Here is a 16,937-nt window from a genome sequence, read left to right on the forward strand (position 1 = left end):
AGGAAGGAAGGAAGGAAGGAAGGGAGGGAGGGAGGAAGGACGGGAGGGAGGGAGGGAGGCAGGGAGGGAGGAAGGAAGGAAGGACTCTTTACTTGTTCTGAAATTTTGCAACCACCACAAATTAAAAAAAAAAAAAATTCTCCCTTTGACATAACCTAGTATTTCCTGACACTAGGAAGAGACAGGACATGCTACACCATCCCTCTGAAAGCCAGGCAAAAAGAAAGCAGGGCTTCATCATTCAAGGGCTGCCCTGAGAAACGGGGGGGTGTGCTAAGACCTGCTCCCAATGGCTCCCAAAAGCCAAATGTTAAATATTCAGGAATTCTGTTTGCTGGTTGTTAAACACAGCCATTATCAAAAGGAAATGATATAAACTTATAATTCAATTAATTATATTAAAAACAAAGGCAATAGGCCAGGTATAGTGGCTCATGTCTGTAATCCCAGCATTTTGGGGGTTAGAGGCAGAAAGAGTGCTTGAAGCCAGGAGTTCGAGACCAGCCTGGGGAAAATAGTGAGATACCATCTCTACAAAGAAATAAACAATTACCCAGGCGTGGCTGCATGCACCTGTTGTCCCAGCTACTTGGGAGGCTGAGGTGGGAGGATCGTTTGAGCCCAGGAGGCTGAGGTTGCAGTGAGCTATGATCATGTCACTGTACTCCAGCCTGGGCAACAGAGCGAGACCTTGTCTTTTTCAAAATAACAAAAAATAAAAAACCAAGGCAATAAATACCCAGCACTTACCACCTCCTAACTACACTTTACTATTTTCCATGCTCCTGGTGGATATTGATGGTCATTTGTGCTACTGTATCCGTATAAAAGCACCACTTCATGGTGAGCCACTGGGCATCTCTTCCCAACTCCGTATTCCGTGACTTCATGTGGATACTTTGAAATTTACACCAGGGAAAATGGCAAACAGGGCAAACTGGAGAGACCGTTGTTAACTATTTTTCAGTACCTCAGTGTGTAAGACCAAAGGAGAGTGGCTGCAGGGAGGGGTTACCTTGGCAGAGAACTTGAGGTGAACTTCTGCTTCGTCCGCCAGGCTCTTCTTCACCTGGGCCCACGCCTCGCCTAAGGAACTGCAACAAAAAGACCATGAGACTCAGGTCAGAAGCCAAAGCCCTTCTTGAGGTGGGACGGTGGGGCTCCACCCCAGGTCTCAGGGAGGTATATGTCAGCTGAGAATGTGGACGCGGATGAGGCAGAGGCTGGGCAGAAACCAGACACGAGCATCACGTTTCAACTCACAGGGTCCGATGAGTCACCAAGGTCCAAGTGAGCTCACCTTACCTCTACAAGCTAAGGAAACAGACTGTGGCACACAGCCGAGTGGCGGGGGGGATTCCTAGAAATCCGGAGGCTCGCAAGGACCCAGGAAGGTACAGGAAGCAGGTATGGGGACATTCCAAAGCCTCAGTTGCAGTGAGGGCCTTGACCCCTGGGCCGTCACTGTCCCCAGAGCTTTCACATCACCCCTCCCTGGTTTGCCGATGAGGGATGCAAGCATCTGCTAATCAATCAAGGAAGGAAACAGGTTCTATTCCAGGGAGAAGCTCTTTTAGTTTGTTTGTTCATTCCTTGAGACAGAGTCTTGCCCTGTCACCTAGGTAGGAGTGCAATGCCGCAATCTTGGCTTACTGCAACCTCTGCCTCCTGGGTTTAAACAATTCTCCTGCCTCAGCCTCCCGAGTAGCTGGGATTACAGGAGTGCACCACCATGTCTGGCTAATTTTTGTATTTTTAGTAGAGACAGGGTTTTGCCATGTTGGCCAGGGTGGTCTTGAACTCCTCAGGTGAGCCTCGGTCTCCCAAAGTGCTGGGATTATAGGCATGAGCCACCGTGCCCAGCCAGAGAAGCTCTTTTCAAACAGAAGGTACCATGCAGCCCTGCTTATGGAAAAAACCCCAGCTGCCTGGCTTCCAGAAGGGGCAAAGATGGACTGTGTGGGTCTAGTGACCTAGATGCAGCCACAGGGCAGAGAAGGCTCCCACTGCCATCCTCGGAAGCAGGGTCTCCTCTAGCACTGCTTCTCTAGCTGTGAGCCCTGATGCGGCCCACAGCTTACTAGAGAAGGGCCAAGTCCTCTTATCGGCATCACTTCTCCACTCCAAGGAGGGGCTTCATGTAGAAGAAATCGCCTGAAGTCCCTAAGACTTGCCAATGCAGGCCCCAGGCTACATTCTCTATGATTTGGAGCTCTTTAACCCCATGACCCTTCCAAATGATACCCCTGCTTTCTTGCTCTCAGCCTCTTCAACACAGCCAGTAAATCCAGGCTGAATGTTCCGTTGACTTAATATCATCCAAAAGCCACTCGCCCCTAGAGAATTCATTAAAGTCGAGTGGCAAAAGCTGATTAAAAGACAGCATGTGGTGAGGCTTCTGGGTCTAGAGCAGAGCAGCCAGCAGCAAAGAATTGCCCAGCAGAGCACAGCAGATCCCTCTGATGACTGGCCAGGCCTGTGTGGTGGGTGGTGCTGGCTCAGGCCGAGGTGGGTGTTTATGGGAAATGACTGCCTGATTTTATCTAGGAGTCCAGCAGCAAAGAAAGGTCCCCTCAGTGATCCTGGCAGGGGAAGCCACCAGAGAAGCGTTGGAGTATGAAACGGGGCAATCCAAGCTGTTGACAATTGTCTCTGCCTGAAGGGCCTGAGCTTCAGGAAGCTGTGCTGGGGTACTCCACACCCTCTGGGTGGCTTGGGTGCCCCACCTGATTCAACAGGTAGGTAGGAGGTCCACAGGTGGCGGGAGCAGTCCTGGCAGTTACACAGATCAGCGGAGCAGAACACAGAGTTACACAGCTAGGGCCGATTGACTGCAGCAAAGAGGTTAAGGTGTTTCCATGGGGGAAAACAGATGATCTTTTTAACAAATGGTGCAGAGACAACTGTACATCCATAGGAGGAAAAGGAATCTTGGCCCTACCTCACGCCATACACACAAATTATCTCAAGATGCCTCCTAGCTCTAGGGTGAAAGCCAACACTATTCGAAGCATATGGAGGCTGTCCTGGGAGGAGTGGGAATTGGATTAAAGGGAGGTGCGAGGGGTTTGCCCCTGCAGCTGAGCCACCCACAGCAGCCAGCAGGAGGTACGAACAAGAGTCACAGAGTCAGAAAGGCCCTGGGCAGTGCCCAGGCTTTCTATGAGCACATGCGTCTTTCCACAGAGCTGTCAGCCTACTGTCAGCAGAGCACATGGCAGGTAAATGGCCCAGGGACAGCCATGGTGGCCTGAGAATGTCATCTCTGGGCAACTGGGAGGAAAGGAAGAACCATGGTTTTCCACCCAACACAATGTCCTCAGCTCTACCTCCAGGCCGGGCACTGCTAAGTGGGAGGACATCTCTCCAGACATTCAGATGGGCCCCTCTGAGCCAGTGCATCCTTGGTGAATGCCTCCCTGCTCTCCAATATTCCAGGCTCTCTGGAGTCATGTCACCATTTATTAAAATGCTACTTACAAATTCATTCGAAAAGAGATTTTTCATCTGATAAACAGTTAATGAAAAACAAAACAAAATCTGAGATGCATCTCTGTTCCAACATATAGTTTGAGGCATGCCAAGTCAAAATGCATGTTGTTTTCATGATCGCCCACTAGGAAAACCAAAATCCCATTTCCTTTCCACACAGGAGAGAAAAACTAAAGGCAGAACAAACAGCCGAATTCCGCTTATTTACCAATGTGCACATGTCCTGTGAAATCTAATTTGGACAGAAGTTGAATTGCAAAAGCCACTCCAGCCTCCCTGAGAAGCATCTTCCTTGACTGCTCCAAATTTCTAGACTCCTGCTTTGCTTTGAAAGTCTTCAAGGAGATGGGGTTAAATGTCCAAAGCTGTGTGTAAATGTAAATCAGTGTCGTTGCAAGCTGTATGTAGGGGGCTCATGTGTTCATGCTCCAGTGCCTGCTACAGGACTGTGTGCATGGGGCTGCTATGTGGGCATGCAGGGTGAGAAGTAATGTGTACATCTATGGAGCAGTGGCCCTGATGCATGTCTGTGAGCTTGTGCTGTGTTTGTCTCTGTGTTTGTCCGTGCATGTGTGTACAGTATGTCAGCGTGGGCCTGACTCACGGAGCTGGACTGCTCGGGTGAGGAGCATATGCTATGCGTGTTGGCCAGGACACAGTGTCCTTGGCAGCAGCCCAGGCCGAAGAGGTGGAAGCCGGAAGACTCCAGAGCGGCACAGTGGTTGCAGGGCACGGGGATACTTAGGAAAGCCCCTTCCCAGGGAGCAAGAGCTGCTCCTCTATGTGCCGCCTTCCTGCCCCATCTCAGGCCCCGTGCACGGAGCAGGAGGAGGCCAGGAATGAACTAACCTCATTTACATCTGTGGAAGGGACGCTGGTCTTGCTGGGCTGCCCTGTGGTCTGTGGCTGGCGGGGCGGGGGTGAGAACCATTCCAAGGAGGCCGCCTGGCTGCATAGCCAACCCATGTGGAGGGCTTAATCAAAGCCACATTTGGGCTGGCAAAATCTCAGTCCCCTGAAGGATTTCAAGCCATGAAGGCAGATTTGGACTGGTTGAACATCACGGCTCGCTGACAACCACAGCCGTCCCACAACAGAACGTCTTCCTTCCTCGGGGGTTCACTCCCCCTTGGAGGAGGAATTCAAACACAGACCAGCACCAGAAGGAGGTTGGAAGAGAGAGGACCTCTAGGGACCTTTTCAGCTCTAACCTCCTGAGAGTCTTTGTGTTTTTACTGAGGTCAAATTCATATAACATAAAATTAACCGTTTAAAAGTGAACAATGCAGGCGCATTGAGGACAAGACCGAATCAAATGCCCGTTTTGTGAGTGCAACTACCACCTCTATCTAGTTCCAAAACATTTTTGTCATGCTAGTATGGACTAAAGGTTTATGTCCTGCCAAAAGTCTTAGGTTAAAACCCTAACCCACAATGTGGCTGCATTTGGCAATGGGACCTCTAAGGAAGTAATTAAGGTTAAATGAGGTCATAAGGGTGCAGCCCTGATCTGATAGGATTAGTGTCCTTATAAAAATAGACATTGGCCAGGTGCGGTGGCTCACACTGCAATTCCAGCACTTTGGGAGGCCGAGGCTGGTGGACTGCCTGAGGTCAGGAGTTCTAGACCAGCCTGACCAACATGGTGGAACCCCGTCTCTACTAAAGATACAAAAAATTAGCCAGGTATCGTGGCACATGCCTGTGGTCCCAGCTACTTGGGAGGTGGAGGTTGCAGTGAGCTGATATCAGGCCACTCCAGCCTGGGCAACAGAGCAAGACTCTGTCTCAAAAAAAAAAAAAAAAAAAAAAAATAGATATCACAGAGCTCTCTGAGTACACACCAAGGAAAGGCTGCATGAACACATAATAAGAAGGCTGCCATTTGCAACCCAATGGGAGACTCCTTACCAGGCACCAACCTTGCTGGCACCTTGATCCTGGACTTCCCAGCCTCCAGAGTCATGAGAAAATAAATTTCTGTAGTTTCAGCCGCTCAGTCTGGGACATCTTGTTGTGGCAGCCCAACCAGATGAATACACACCCCAAAAGGAAACCCGGTAGCCCCTAAGCAGTCACAACCCATTCCCCTCCTCCTTCAGACCCTGGCAAGCAAATGACAATCCACATTCTGTTTCCATGGGTTTGCCTGTTCTGGACATTTTACATAAATGGAATCATACACTATGAGACCTTTTGTGCCTGGCTCCTGTAACTTAGCAGAATGTTTTCGAGGCTCATCCACACAGTAGCATGTATTAGTGTTCCATTCCTTTTCATGGGTAAATAATATTCCATTGTCTATCATATCCATTGTGCATACACCACCATTTGTTTATCCTCTCATCGCTGGGTGGAACATGGGTTGTTTTCACCTTTTGGCTGTTACGAATATTGCTGCTCTGTACATGTGTATACATGTATTAGTGTGAGTGCCTGTACTCAATTCTTTTGGGTATAAACCTAGGAATGGAATTGCTCGGTCATATGGTAATTCTATGCTTAGCTTTTTGAGGAACAATCAGATTGTTTTCCACAGTGGTTGCACCATATTCCATTTCCCCCAGGGATGCATAAGGGCCGAGACTTTTTTACCCACTAGGAATCCTTCTGTGGCTGGGAGGGTTGGGTTAAGCTTCTCCCAGCCCAGGTCCCACTCAACGGTTACAGCATTAGTGGGAAGGGAGCCTGTGCCTCAAGCCCACAGGAGAGAGCTCCAGACAAAGGGGCCAGGTACAACACCCTCTCATACCTCTCATACTCAGCTTCCTTCCAGCCTGCCCCTAGAGAAAGGGGAACTCGAGTGGGCATCTAGAAGCTATTGCCCAGCTACCAGGGGTCAGACCAGAGGGGATTCTGACATACTCCAACATCTGGAACATGGCCCTTGGTCACTAAAGAGAAGACAATGCAGAAGTGTCTTTTTTTTTTTTTTTTTTTGAGATGGAGCCTTGCTCTGTCACCCAGGCTGGAGTGCAGTGGTGTGATCTTGGCTCACTGCAAGCTCCACCTCCCAGGTTCACGCCATTCTCCTGCCTCAGCCTCCCAAGTAGCTGGGACTACAGGCGCCCACCACCACACCCAGCTAATTCTTGTATTTTTAGTAGAGAGGGGGTTTCACCATGTGGGCCAGGCTGGTCTCGAACTCCTGACCTTGTGATCCACCCGAATTGCTGGGATAACGGGCGTGAGCCACCGCGCCTGGATGGAAGTGCCCTTTTGAGTGTGGACACCCATACCTTGAGTCATGGGTGTCCTGCTTGGGCCATGGGCACACATCTTAAGTCATGAGCGCCTACCTGAGCCATGAGTGCCCACCTTCAGCCAGGCCTATGGAGAACTCTCCATCCAAACTGGGGCCATGCCAGTGATCAGTGATGACTGGCTGATCCCCCTTCCTCAGTGATCCCCCCATCCTCCCCGCTCCCACCTCTCTCCTACCCACTCACCCTTCCTCCTGAGAAGCCAAGGAGTTCTGAGAGAGCTTCGCTAAGTTCTTCGCATAGTCTTCTTCAATCTTTATCCTGCAAAGACAGAAAACCCAACCCACATCAGCTCTCCAGTGCCAGACGGTGGATCCGCCCTGCTGCCCTGCACACCTCCGCCGTGGAAAGGAACCCACTAGACCCTAAGCTCTGAGACTGCATGGCTCTTGTCTATCCACCTGACATGCAGTAGGTGCTTAATAAATACTTGTTGGATAAACGAATGAATAAAACTGTCTGGACCTCCACCTCCTCATCTGCGAAGTAGGATCTATTCTCCTGTCTCCTAGAGCTGTGAAGATGAGAGCTGGCGTTTACATAGTTCCTAGCACAGAACAGGAAACAAGACCCCTGAATGAATAAATGAATGAAGGAAGGAATGAATGCTTGCAACTCGTGATAGACTACCAGCAATAATACCCAGGGCTGTCCCCTCTCCCTTCCAGCCCCACAACTCCCAGGTGGCCTCGGGCCCTCAGCAGAACAGAAGATCTCCCTACTGTCTCACACCCCCAGGGCCTCTGATTGTCAAGCCTGCTGGGTGCAAGTATTTCCATGGAAACCTGGCAGTGCCCAGGGCTGCAGGTAGATTCTATTTCCCTGGAGAGGAAAGCAGCGTTGGATGTAGCTTCCGGCAGGCAGGCCTTTGACACATTTGCAAGGCAACTCCCCAGGGGGTGTCCTGTATTATCTGCCACGTCGTGTGAAGCATGTTGTCAGAGGTACTGTTCGCCACCTAAGTGGTCCTCTGGGCCACAGTGGGAGACAGAGCAGCTATGCTTATGCCAACCAGAGCTGGCCAGAGCCCAGGATTCAGAGAGCCCCTGGTCCATCACACAGTGAACAGAAAAGCTCTAGAGACGCTGGGACCACAGCATCTGCTTCCCAGTCGCTCAAGCACCTGGCACCCAAAGAGTACGATGATGGAGAGAGGGCGGTTGACAAAGTCTGGCCGCAGCATTCCGAGTAATAATAATTGCATGACTTGGCATCAGGGGACTCACAATCTCGTTCCTTCTTGCACTGCTTTTCTCTCACCTCCACCTTCAACTGGTCTCTAGGTCCTCCTGAGTCTCATTCCAACTGATCTGCCTCTGTCACTTCCTCTCCATCCCCCTACCTTCACCCCCAGACTGTGGCCAAGAGAGATCTCTAGAAGGTAGATCTATCCATGCCACACTCCTGGCTCCTCAATGCCGACCGCATGCACCAGACACACAATGCTCCTGTGTCTCACCTCCAGGACCAAAGTGTGCGTCACCTCCACCTCTGCCCCACTTCCCGAAACCAAGACCCCAGCAAACCAGCCAGCACCTGTCCTCGAGCCAGGGAAGCTCCCAACTCTGAGCCTCAGCTCTCACCTCTCCTGGCACTAAAAGGCCTTCCCAAGATCTCAAGGTGGCTGGTGTATGCGTTTTCTCTAGGAAGCCCAGAATGTCCTGAAATGGCAGTTTCCATTTATTTGCTAACAAGACGTTGTTATGGAAATATAAACCACAAGCATGTTCAAGCTTTGGCTTTTGCAGTCAGTTCCTATTTGCCTGTTTTATACCATTGTCTTCTCAAACCCAAGCCATGTAACCTCTCCATTTCCCACCAGTTTAATGGGTCATAAAATAAGGATCTGATAATACAAATTGAAAATAGGCCCTCTGTGTACACCCAGACCACCCTGAACACATGCGATCTCATCTGAAAATAGGTCCTCTAAGGGAAAGGGGTGCTTCAAAACGCCAGAGCATTATGACTTGATTACGGCTGTTATAATTAAAAAGGAAAATTTTTGGTTGGGCGCAGTGGCTCACACCTGTAATACCAGCACTTTGGGAGGCTGAGGCGGGCAGATTACCTGACCTCAGGAGTACCGAGACCAGCCCGGCCAACACGGTGAAACCCCATCCCTACTAAAAATACAAAACATTAGCTGGGCGTGGTGGTGCACGCCTGTAATCCCAGCTACTCCAGAGGCTGAGACAAGAGAATCGCTTGAACCCCGGAGATAGAGGTTGCAGGGAGCCAAGATTATGCCACAGTACTCCAGCCTGGGTGACAGAGCAACGCTCTGTCTCATAAAGAAAAAAAAAAAATATTTGTAAAAGATATTGCAATTTGCTATAAATATTTCCAACTCCAGATGGAAAGTGTTGTGTGTGTGTGCACATGCGTGACAGGTGGGTATGTGCAGGTGTGTGGGTATGTGAGTGTATGCAGAACAGGACCTCAGAACTTGGAGAGGGAGAGAGAGAGAGAGAGAAGAGGAAGGAGATAGAGAAGGAACTTCTCTTTCTCTTTGTAGATTTCCCATTTCCATTGGGCTAAATTTATCATTTCTTCATCTGTGTTCCCAAGCTCTTTAGACAAAACACTGTTACAATCCCTGAGGCAGGGATGGGGTAGGAGGAGGGCTCTACATCTCCTGCCCTGGAACACAGGTTTTGGCTAACGATGAATTGAACTATAACTTTCCCCCCATCGGTTATGGTAAAGGGCAGTGCTTCAAATGACGGCCAGGTACATAAGTAAAGGAGTGAAGAAGTCTGTGGGAGAATACAGTATGGAGTGGTGGAGACTGTGGCAAAATGGGAACACACAAACTCCCTCTACAAGAGTAGCTGCTACTCAGCTCCAGCCAATTGTCGCGTGAGGGATGTGGAGGCAATCCTGCCAACGCTTCTGCTCTTTCAAGGTGTGCAAAATATCCAGATTTTAATATGAAATCTACCCATTTTTGTGTGTTGGTTCAAATATTTAAAAACATTGTATCGGCCAAAGCTACACATCTGCTGACCAGATCCGTCCCAGGGGCCATGAGTTTGCCACCTGGTGCTAACCAGCCCAATGCTGAGTGTGCAGTGCTGAGTCCTGTGCTGTCGCTCCCTGGCCACGGGGCCCCCGGGGAACACTGGTGCCAGGCCCCAGGGCTGGGAGGGGCCCAGGCTTCACCTTTCCCGGATGAATTCCGACATTTCCTTCTGCATTTGTTTGCCCTTCAGCTGTTTCTGGAGCAGTAGTTCAAAACCAGCCACAGTGCCGTTGCCTTGGGGGTCCTTCTTATCAGCCTACAAAGGAAGCAGAAGCACAAGAGTTTAGGGCAAGTCTGCGTCTGCAGCCAGGGAGAATACCAAAGAGAGAGGACAGTTCCCAGATGTGTCTGGCAACCCCAGCCCAGCACAAGACATGGGAGCAGCCGTCTCTGCTGCCCTAACTCGGACGTCTCTCCTGGTGCCCCGTCTCCCAACAGTGCTTTCCGATGCTCAGGCTCTTACAGTTGCTGTATCCCCACATCCAAGCCCCTTAACTCTCCCAACCTGGGAACTGAGAGGAAGAAGGGCAAGTGTCCAAGAGCGCCGGCTGTGATGCCTAACGGCCTACGACTTCCAACCAGGTGGCTGCAGAGCCTGGCTTGGCCCTCGGCGAATCTTGGCATCCTGACTCCCAGCTGGACTATGTGTGAGCTCAGGAGCAGGTGCCCCCAGCCTTAAGCCATCTTGTCTTCTATCAGCTTCTTATACTGGTAGGGCAGTGACACCCTCTAAACACACATTCATAAAAGATCACAGGAGAAAAAAATCAATCATAGGGAGAAAGTGGATCGAAGGGAGGCCGGAGGAGAGCACAGGACAGGCTGCCCTGAAATACTGGCTGGGTGACCTTGGCCAAGTTCTTCACTCACTTCAGGCCTTAGTTTTTTCATCTGCAAAACTGAGGAAGTAACAGCCCTACCTTCAAAGGGTCACTTCAGGGTAAATGACATATGTATACAGCTGAGCACATTGCTGTGCACATATTATGTACCCAATACATGGTATCTGTTATTAGTTACTTTTAAATAGAAGTCCAAACTTGGGGAGGATGGGCAAGTCAACGAAATAAATACTTAGGACCCAATTAATTTTGCAAACAAATATTCTTAAAATTTCAAAATTAAATGTTTTATTTTCTTTTGTATTACCTGCATTTCTTCAAGCATACCTGAATGCCCCTTTCCTGCCATTCCCCTGCCTGAGATTCAGCCACACATCTGCCCACACGGCCGTGGCACCAGCTCCCAGGGCCATTCCAGGCACTAGCCATCAGCATGCCTAAAAGTGTCCTCCCCCTTACAGCTTTTCCCTATCAGCAACCCAGGGTCAAACACTTTGATAGTTAATGGAGGGTGTTCAGAACAGGTCTTTGATATCCCAGACAGAGAGGTGCATTGGTGAGAACAGTGTCCAGCCACAGGGTGTCCAATCCTAGGCAGTATCCCCACAGATCACCCCCTTGAAATAGGAGTGGGTTGCATCTCTCAGATCCCATCCAGATCAGACATTTTAGGAGAGGGAAAAGAAAAGGGGTTGCTGATGCCTGCAGGGAACCCCATTTAGGATCACAAGTAGATGAAGGATGTTATGGACACCTTCCCAGTTCCCCCAGTGTGGGACCCCTCTCCCTCGGGTGCCATAACTCAAAGCCCTCTGGTCACACTGCTAACATCCCTGATGACAGGGAGATCACCACCCTACAGGGTCACGGTTGGGCTGTTCTTGCAGTTTAAAAGCAATGTCCACTGAAGATCGCTGCGCTTCACCCTACGAATGCTACATCTTGATGACAAAGCAGAAGGAAAATTACCCAAATACTGAGCTCCAATCTGCCTCCCTTCTAGGATGGATGTGCTGAGCTATCCATGCACTCTCGGGAAAACCAGCGAGAAGAAACAGGCTTCAACGACTGTGTCAGGAGACAGAAATTTCTATTCGTGGAAAAGGCCTTGATGGTCAGGGGGATAAGTGGATTGCAGATTAAGTATCAGAGTCCCCAGAGAGCTTGAGTTAAGATAAGAACTCACAAGTGTCACTCTCCGGATGCTGCTGGCAGCAGGCAGCATCAGACATTCCTGCCAACTTTCCAAGGCTTGAGACCCCACACGTTGACCTCCAGGCTCCCAGGATACCCATTTCCGGGGCTCAAACCACTCTCTCCTTGAATCCTCCATTTACTGCACCTCTCTTGAGAGATGATGTTTCCAAACCCAGGTACATCTCTCCCTCCTCTGCCGCCACTACCATCTTTCCTGGTCTGTTCCGGTCACCTGTCAACTTCCCACCCCTGCCTGGACAACGTCTATGAATCAAATCACATCATACTGCTGCTTAAGACCTTCTAACATCCTCCTTCCACAAGCAGAATAAAACTCACTTATTGGGGCCTAGAAAATCTTGCACACTCTGATGCTTGCTTCCCCCGCCTCTGAGCTCACCTGCCCAGGTCTGTCTGGTGCCAAAGATGAGCCCCTTTTTACTGTTTCCTCAACCTAGGCACAGATCTCTACCCTGGATGTAGCACAGCTGGAGCTAGAGAAATTGTGCCTTGGTGAGAGGTGGAGGCAACAGTGATCTTTGTGTATCTTCTAAGGTACAAGTGATTTTGTAGAAAGAAAAAAGCACCTTTTTTCTAGTATTCGGTTAGCAAATCTAAAAAGTGTAGATAATCCGGCTGGGCGCAGTGGCTCACACCTGTAATCCCAACACTTTGGGAGGCCAAGGCGGGTGGACTGCCTGAGGCCAGGAGCTTGAGACCAGCATGGCCAACATGGTGAAACCCTGTTTCTACTTTAAAAAAAAAAAAAAAAAAAAAAAAAAAAAAAAAGCTTGGTGTGCTGGCACACACCTGTACCCAGCTACTCAGCAGGCTGAGACAGGAGAATCGCTTGAACCCAGGAGATGGAGGCTGCAGTGAGCCAAGATCGCACCACTGCACTCCAGCCTGGGTGAGACAGAGACTGTCTCAAAAAATCCATTCTGCACAGTGGTGAAAACAAGTTTTTACTTATTTATTGTTCCTTGGGGTCTCTGGACACTTGTTTTTTTGAAGTGTACAATTTAGTGGTTTTTAATATATTCACAGGGTTGTATGACCATCCCTACTAACTGATTCCAGAAAGGGGTGATCTAATTTTGAAAGTCACGATGACTTTCACATGCAAATGGCCCAAGACCATTCCCAGAATGTTCAGAAGTACAGGACTCTGCATTTCTAAAAATTTATTTATTGTGGAAAAAAAAATACACCTAGCATGCAACTGACCATTTTAGCCATTTTTAAGAATACAGTTCAGTGGCATGAAGTACATTCACACGGCTGTGCCACCATCGCCACCATCCACCCACAGAACTTTCTGGAATCTTGCAAAACCAAAACTCTGTGTTAGCTAAGAGATCTGCAAAAGTTTCAGAATTATAGGATTATCCAAGCTGGAGCTCTCTGAAGATCCTGAGGCCCCACCACCTCACAATTCTGATGAATACAGTGAGGCCCGAGGAGGTGAAGCCCTTGTCCAACGTCACTCAAGTAAGTGACAAGCAGGTCTGGAGCCCACGTTCATTTATTGAGGCGGATTCTAGTCTCCTGCCTTCACTGAGCATTGGAGAAAATGGCCCTCCGCTTACCTACATTCTGGTTGAAGTGTCTGTAATGCGAACAAAAGTCCTGCTGAATCCCTGAGATTTAGAGAATGAGCTGGACTCCAAGAGGGTCCCAAGTTCCTGTCTCGGGTGTAAAATTTAACCCCAGCCCTTCAGGCTCCAATGAGAAAGGCCCCTCCACTTTGAGATCCAGGTCCCTCCTACCCATCCTGGGGGTCCACTCTCAGTCATCGGGGTCATGCTGTGGGGGAAACGGAGGCACTGCTTACCCAGAAGTAGTCGCAGTAGCTCCACTCGGTCGGTTTCAGCAGCTGCTGTTCCGGCATCGTGTCTGGGTGAGGGAACGTCACACAGTTTATCTGTAGGGCACAGAACAAGAAAGAATGAGTCTGCTGGAGACTGGAATAGCGAGGAAGGCTTTGCTCCCGGGGGACATGGCACTACAGCAGCCTCCACACTGACAGAACATGCACAGGGATCTTCCCGTGCTCCAGGGGTCAGCACTTCATATGAGGGGCAACAGGCGCTCACCACCAACCCAGAGGGGTTGTGAACCAGTACCACCTCTCCAGAGGGCAGTTTACTAGGATCAAAATTGCAAACATCCAGGGCCTTTGACCCGGCAATTGCACAAGAGTCTATCCTACAGATACAGTTGCATGGGGGCGGTGATGTCCATACACGCTTTTTCACGACAGCACTATTTACGGCAGTTAAAGGCCGGAAAACAACTCCAATGTCCATCAGCAGGGGAATGGTTAAACAAAGTATGAGACAGACATCTATGGAAATCAGAAAGGACGCAGTGATAAAGTTCTTAAATTTAATTAGAAAAGTGGCCGGGCACTGTGGCTCATGCCTGTAATCCCAGCACTTTGGGAGGCCGAGGCAGGCGGATCACCTGAGGTCGAGAGTTTGAAACCAGCCTGACCAACATGGAGAAACCCCATCTCTGCTAAAAATACAAAATTAGCTGGGCATGGTGGTGCATGCCTGTAATCCCAGCTAGTCGGGAGGCTGAGGGAGGAGAACCACTTGGACCCAGGAGGCAGAGGTTGCAGTGAGCCGAGATGGCACCAGTGCTCTCTAGCTTTGCAATGAGCTGAGATCATGCCATTGTATGAGCGAAACTCTCTCTCAAAAAAAAAAAAAAAAATTTAATAAGAAAAGTGTGCCAGTATATTCGGTTAGGTGAAGGTAAGAAAAAAAAGGCAAGCAAAGAGTATTACAGTTCCTTTTTAAAAAGGAAGAGATATACAGTGGACCCTTGAACAACACAGGTTTGAAGTGCAGGGGTTCACTTATACGTATATTTTCTCTCCTGCCTCTGTGACCCGAGACAAGACCAGTCCCTCCTCTTCCTACTCCTCCTTTGCCCATTGAATGTGAAGATGTTGAGGATGAAGACCTTGAGGATGATCCACTTCCACCTAAAGAACAGTAATTATATTTTCCTTCTTTATAATTGTCTTAACATTTTCTCTAGTTTACTGTAAGGATACAGTGTATAATACACATAAATATGCAAAATATGTGTTCATGTCAGTGAGGCTTCCACTCAACAAGAGGCTATTAGGAGTTAAGTTCTGGAGGAGTCCAAAGTTATATGTCAGTTTTGGACTATGGGTGGAGAGGTGGCACCCCTAGCCCCCATGTTGTTCAAGGGTCACCTGTATAATACACATTTGGTTATTTGCGTATCGAATACTTCTGGCAACAGGTAACATCATTTGCTTCCAAGGAAAGGAACTGTGTGGGTGAGGGTCGGGGGGAGAGGTTACCTTGCAAATGTTATGTCATGATATGTATCATACAAACAAATACTGCTTAAAATTATAATCTGGGGGGCCAGGCACGGCGGCTCACACCTGTAATCCCAGCACTTTGGGAGGCTGAGGCGGGCGGATCATGAGGTCAGGAGTTCGAGACCAGCCTGACCAACATGGTGAAACCCCTTCTCTACTAAAAATACAAAAATTAGCCAGGCGTGGTGGCAGGCGCCTGTGATCACAGCTACTCAGGAGGCTGAGGCAGGAAAATTGCTTAAACCCACGAGGTGGAGGTTGCAGTGAGCTGAGATTGCGCCACTGCATTCCAGCCTGGGTGACAGAGCGAGACTCTGTCTCAAAAAAAAAAAAAAAATTATAATCTGTGCTGCACGTGTAAGGCTGGCCCTAGCTAAGGAGAGTGAAGTACAGAAACTTATGGGTTGTCTCAGACTTTTCTGCCTAAGCACATCCGCAATGCTCCCTGGTTTTTCCCCACTGTGTGAAGGTGGCTTCAGGCCCCAGATTCCCACCTCTCCTAGGATGTGGGCTAATTTGCTTCCTCTGTGGGAGCAAGGCCTGAGCCTTATACGTCTTTAACCCCTCCTTGCAGCCCAAGCACGTGCTGAGGCTTGGGCTCACACATTAAATGTAATGTCACACATTAAAAAATGATCCCGCCCTGAGGTTTTGGGTCCAGGACACAAACTCCAAAGCTGGGTGGGGCGTGCAAGCCAGTGAGGTGCCCAAGTGTCACAGAAACTGCAGCTGGGATAGGAGGGCGGACAGCCTCTGCCCTGGGCAGGGGTTGGAGGCTACAGAGATGGGTCCAAGGGGCAGATTCTGCTCAGCTTTTGCCAACTGTTGTCAAGCGTTTCTGAGGAGTGCAGTGCTGACGGAGTACGTGATGACTCGAGGGAAGCTGAAAATGGGGATTTCTATGCAAAGTGTCTTCATTTCTAAGTGTTGGCAATTAATTCAAGGTTAAAAACCATAATAATATAAACAATAAAACCATGTAAGCCCAACAAACTCTTCTGCCAGCCAAGTCGGGCCCATGGACCTCCAGTTGTAACCTCTGGTTCGGGAAGCTCTTGGGTGGTTAGAAGTAAATCTAGCCCACACCCCCTCCCCAGCTGCCAGCGCACAGATCTCAGTCGCAGTCTGGGGAGAAGTCCTGGCAAAAGAAAGAACCTCCCCCTCCAGGATCCTGACACGTGGTTAAGGCAAAGGCTGAGGTCCCCACCAACCTAGAGGGAAACACAACTCAGCAGAAGGATCAGGGGCAGGAATGACATGGAGAATCCTGGAGATGACAGGGCTGCACCAAATTCTGCCAAGGGTAATCCCTTCTTCTCTTTCTCCTTTTCTTTTCTTTTATTTATTTATTTATTTTGAGATAGAGTCTAGCTCTGTCACTAGGCTGGAGTGCAATGGCATGATCTTGGCTCACTGCAACCTCTGCTTCCCTGGCTCAAGTGATTCTCCTGCCTCAGCCTCTCTCGAGTAGCTGGGATTACAGGTGTGCGCCACCACACCTGGCCAGTTTTTGTATTTTCAGTAGAGACAGGATTTCACCACATTGGCCAGGCTGGTCTCAAACTCCTGACCCCAAGTGATCCGCCCTTCTCAGCCTCCCAAAGTGCTGGATTACAGGCGTGAGCCACTGTGCTGGGCCTCTTTCTTCTTTACAAAATGTCTAACTTCTAAGAATACAACATTATCCATGTAAGATTCCTGGCCAGGGCATGGTGGCTCACATCTGCAATCCCAACATTTTGGGAGGC

At 49.4% G+C, this 16,937-nt stretch overlaps 1 protein-coding gene across 5 annotated transcripts in view; it reads right to left on the reverse strand.

Moving 5' to 3' along the window:
- GAS7 (growth arrest specific 7) overlaps positions 1-16,937 on the reverse strand; it is a 286,811-nt gene that overhangs the window by 21,992 nt on the left and 247,882 nt on the right. For all 5 annotated transcript variants that reach the window (XM_025361025.1, XM_025361028.1, XM_025361026.1 and 2 more), the window contains 4 exons: positions 13,654-13,743; positions 9,921-10,036; positions 6,942-7,016; positions 1,016-1,094 (listed from right to left, as the gene is read on the reverse strand). In XM_025361025.1, the coding sequence (XP_025216810.1) occupies positions 1,016-1,094; positions 6,942-7,016; positions 9,921-10,036; positions 13,654-13,743 (360 nt within the window). The remainder of the gene's footprint in view (positions 1-1,015; positions 1,095-6,941; positions 7,017-9,920; positions 10,037-13,653; positions 13,744-16,937) is intronic.

This window comes from Theropithecus gelada, chromosome 16, assembly GCF_003255815.1.
Source record: "Theropithecus gelada isolate Dixy chromosome 16, Tgel_1.0, whole genome shotgun sequence".
Classification (NCBI taxonomy): Eukaryota; Metazoa; Chordata; class Mammalia; order Primates; family Cercopithecidae; genus Theropithecus; species Theropithecus gelada.